Source organism: Sinocyclocheilus anshuiensis, unplaced genomic scaffold, assembly GCF_001515605.1.
Source record: "Sinocyclocheilus anshuiensis isolate Anshui unplaced genomic scaffold, SAMN03320099.WGS_v1.1 scaffold2149, whole genome shotgun sequence".
NCBI classification, from domain to species: domain Eukaryota; kingdom Metazoa; phylum Chordata; class Actinopteri; order Cypriniformes; family Cyprinidae; genus Sinocyclocheilus; species Sinocyclocheilus anshuiensis.
This window is the reverse complement of record NW_015548318.1, coordinates 87,098-91,476: the sequence shown is the minus strand read 5'-3', so window position 1 is coordinate 91,476 and position 4,379 is coordinate 87,098. Positions and strand designations below refer to the sequence as shown.

General features: G+C 38.0%; 1 protein-coding gene across 1 annotated transcript in view; it reads left to right on the top strand.

Moving 5' to 3' along the window:
• Window positions 1–4,379, top strand: part of LOC107656465 (tyrosine-protein kinase FRK-like) — a gene marked incomplete at its 5' end in the record, with an annotated part of 20,227 nt that overhangs the window by 7,358 nt on the left and 8,490 nt on the right. The window contains 3 exons of the mRNA XM_016444338.1: window positions 2,382–2,545; window positions 2,840–3,008; window positions 3,116–3,274. Of these exons, the coding sequence (XP_016299824.1) occupies window positions 2,382–2,545; window positions 2,840–3,008; window positions 3,116–3,274 (492 nt within the window). The remainder of the gene's footprint in view (window positions 1–2,381; window positions 2,546–2,839; window positions 3,009–3,115; window positions 3,275–4,379) is intronic.

Below are 4,379 nucleotides of genomic sequence, written 5' to 3'. Positions count from 1 at the left end.
GCGGCTTAGCGTGAGCTGAGGCCGGGCTAGAGTGAGCAGAGGCGGCGGGGTCGAGAATGGCGCGCCCGGCGGATCCGACGAAGGAGCGGCAACCACATGTGACGACCCCGGGCTAGACTCCACTTCATCCACGGTGAAAGCCGATCCGGTGATCCACAGCTCTAAGTTGATGTATTCCCTCAGCGACCAGCACGGATCAGCTCTAGGCATGAAGAAGCGGATATCGTCCTCTTTTGGAAGACCAAACAAAGTAGTTTCGCTTTCACAACGAAGCACACAGAGCCTTCACGACATGGCGGCAGCGACAACAATACTACAGCGAGAATAAAAGTTACGCCTTCTTTCTTTGCGTGAACTTTGCGTTGGGCGGCATTATGCAAATCTTCCCACATAGTGATGTAGATATGTGGGGGCGTGTTAGAACGAGCCGTTTTAGGTAGGCGTGGTTAATTCTTAACTTTTATAAAGAATATCTCTTTGGATTTGAGACTTTAGTCTTTGCAACTTTACAGATCTTCGTTATGCACCAAGAGCTTGTAACACTCCAAAGAGAAAGGAAAACTTGAAATCGCATCATATGACCCCTTTAAAGAAATGTTTTTTTTTGTTTGTTTTTTAACCAAGGCTGGTGTGTCAGCTTCCTGATTAGTAACAAGAAAGATAAACATGTTTCCTCATTCCAGAGTTTTAGAGTCATGATTGACATTTGAAGATCATGAGAAGTAAACTCTTGATGAGGACTCTGGTCAGGGTGCCTGGTTATAGCAACAGCCACTGTCGTCAGCCAGCATGTGACTGAGAGTAGTTGATTACTCACCAGCTCATTGACACTAGACTGTGCCCTAAGATTTCAGTGCCACTCCCTGTATCACAGAGCGGTCTTAAACTACACAAAGAGCACAGACTCAGCCTAATTCCTCAGTCCAGCAATAAAATATTGTCACTATTTTTCAAAATTTGATGGTTTGCACTTTGTTCTTGGATGAAATTTGGAAAGGATGAATACAAAATCTTATGTTGTGGCATTCTCAGGAAGCGGCAGTAAAAGAGACCATTTCAAAGAAATAGACTAAGCGTGGTTTGTATACCACTTAAAACTCTAGGCAATTGTTTTAAGGTAATTGGTTGTACTTTTTCAAGTTGTTCGCCATCTAAAAAAGTTTGAAAACTAGGCCTACTGGTATTCTGACCTACTGTATGTGGTTTAGAACTGGCCTACTGTGGTTGTACAATAAAGGTAATTATTACTAATCCAAGTCCAAAAGTGCTTTTCCACTATCAGGCTGAACGCTTACTTTTCCACTATTAGGGGTGTGCTATATTGATAATATTTTATGGGATTTTGTCGATAATGATAATTAGACAATATTTTGTTGAGTGTGTTTTTGTGCTGGTACCTTTACTGGATTAGGCCTATTGTGGACAGCCTGACTCCCAAAGCTTTTCGTATTCTTCATATTCTGAATCTGCAATGGTTCGTTTACAGCAGTGACAAAAATGAATGTTTTCAATAAGGGTCCATATTGGCCACCTTGAATTGATTTCCAGAGGCATTTTTACCTTTATAGAGGCAATTTTTTCTAACATTTTTTTCCTAACTTTAAATAAAAAAAAGATAAAAATGACTTTAAATATGAAACCAAAACTAGTAGTCAGTAGGTCGCGGCAAGTCTTGATTGAGTGAGTCACTCAACCGATTCATTCAAACGGCTGATTCATTCATGAACAAAGCAAGTGATTGTCTTTATGAATGGATTATTGAATCGTTGATTTGTTCAAAAACTCTGATTCAAAAAATGTGTATAAAATGTAAGATGATACATATTGCGCCCCCCCCTCCCCGCACAGTTGTACATTTCTGTACCGATCCAGGCTTGCTGACACAATTTTTTTGTTTGTTTTCTGTTGTTGTTCATCAAAATCAGAATGTACGTGACCAATCCTGGGTCACTATAAAGCCGTTCCATTACACTGTAAAAAGTGGTAACCTGCAATTGTTACATTAAAAAGCTATTTCTACCTGATCTTACTCTAACATTTAGTTTTGTTGGTGTAACCTAATATATTTAGGTTGATTCAGTAATGCTTAAGTAACTTTTTTTTTTTATTTGAATAAAATCACTTTATTTAGATGTTACCACATGAAGCATATTTTAGGTTACCATTTTTTCAATGTATTTCTCCTGTCCAGAGCACAGTTCATTAACCATGATGAGATATCGGTGCATGGTTTGCAATCGTACCTTACCAAACCACATTCTAATGGAGATGTTGCTGGTACTGTTACCACTCAGTGGTGGAAAATGGATTTGTTTTCTTACTTATTAGCCCACCTTTCATCATGATTGAGGTCCCTGATGTGCTGTCTGTCTGTATTGCAGTGCTGGACAACGGAAAAGTGAAGCATTATAAGATCAGAAAGCTGGAGAATGGTGGCTACTTCGTGTCAAAGACTCGTAGTTTTTTCACACTGAGAGATCTAGTGGAGCACTACTCCAGAAATGAGGATGGCCTCTGTGTTTGTTTGGCAGAACCCTGCAAAAAAGTGTGTAACATTTTCTATTACTTCAATAATTTTTTATTTATTTTACAACAATAATTGTCTGACTGTACTTTCTCTCACTTAATACATCAATTAATAAAATGGCATGACATTTTCATTCGAAATTATTTGATTTTGTTCAAAGAATGTGAGACATTGTTGAAATTATAGAAAAATCTTTGACAGCAGAATACAGCAACTGACCGATTACAATAGTATTCCACAGAGTTGTACAAGATTTTTATAAAATATTCAATCCAATGCATATGTCCTTGCTTTTGTGTGTGTGGGTATTAGACAATGGCTCCAGAGACACATGGTCTATCTTACAACACTGTGGATCATTGGGAGATCTCGCGTTCCTCTTTAAAACTCTTGAAGAAGTTGGGAGCAGGGCAGTTTGGCGAGGTCTTTGAAGGCATATGGAATGACAGAACAGCCGTCGCTGTCAAAACACTCAAGCCAGGTACACAAACAAACAGAGACAAGATGGATACACATATGAAAGACATACAACTCCAAACATACATGCACATGGCATGCTATACTGTATGTCTGTTGTATGTTTGATAGGAACTATGGATCCAAAAGACTTCCTGCGAGAAGCTCAGATCATGAAGAAACTCCGTCATGCCAAACTGATCCAGCTCTATGCTGTCTGCACTACGGAAGAGCCCATCTACATCATCACGGAGCTCATGAGCCACGGGAGCCTTCAAGAATATCTGCAAAGTAAGACACACTCACACAAGTCTCAAACACAATTATGTCAGGTTTTTCCTTTGACATTGTAATCAAGATTATTCATTTTGATTAAGAGAATTTACATTAAAATACTTATTTTATGTGGCACATCTGTATACCAGATTCTTGTACAGTACACATCCAAAACAAGCTGAGAACCTTTTTAGCAGCATTAAAAACAAAACTTTTGTACACAAGAAAGTGATATAACAACTGGAGCAGAGCAAAAGGAAAGGTTGAAATCAATAGTTTTCACAGTTAGTTAATGGCAGCAGCTGTGATGTTGATTACATGGGAGAATTATTATGGATATTACATTTCATAATTATTTATTATTAACATTTGCTGTTGCAGTCATATTATAGAAATAACAAGACACACTGTTTGTTAAAACAGGTGTTTCTTGAATACTGCCAGTGGTCAGACAATAACTTCTAGGGGTGTAACGGTTCAAGTTACTCACGGTTTGGTTTGTATCACGGTTTCGGTACAGTTCGGCATTTGCTATGTTTAGGGAAAAAAGGACTATATTGTCAAATAAAAATAAAGAAAAAAGAACAAATAATCTAATTACAAGCAACAGAACAAATAAAATAAACTGTGCTTTTCAGTTTTTTTTTAGGTAGGTCTAAAAGTTTTTAGGTACAGAAATTGAATAAAGTAATCAAATGTAAAATAACATTGAATATTTGACTGTATAAATTAAAGATGAATCTTTATTAAAGTTACAAAAGCTATTCAATCAAGCGCAGTGAGGGATTTCATTGTCCTTTGTTGTTTGATTAACATTAAAAAAGTGCTGTCACTTTAAGACAATGCACGGATCCAGTGCACTGATACTGTACGTTCAACCGACTATGTCTGCCAGGATACTCACCAAGACAGGCATTTTGGCATAATTTTTGTGTAAATTTGTCCTTTCAAGCACGACTTGAAAACAAACTCAATATTTGCACGCGTTCTGAGATGCAGGTTTGCACGCACACAGATCTTCTCACGGCGCACGCAAGTTCTCATTCGCGTCTTCTGGCTCTTTAATATTTAAACTGGCAAGGCTTAAATGAGTTTAGTTTAAACACAGATAGCAACGTGT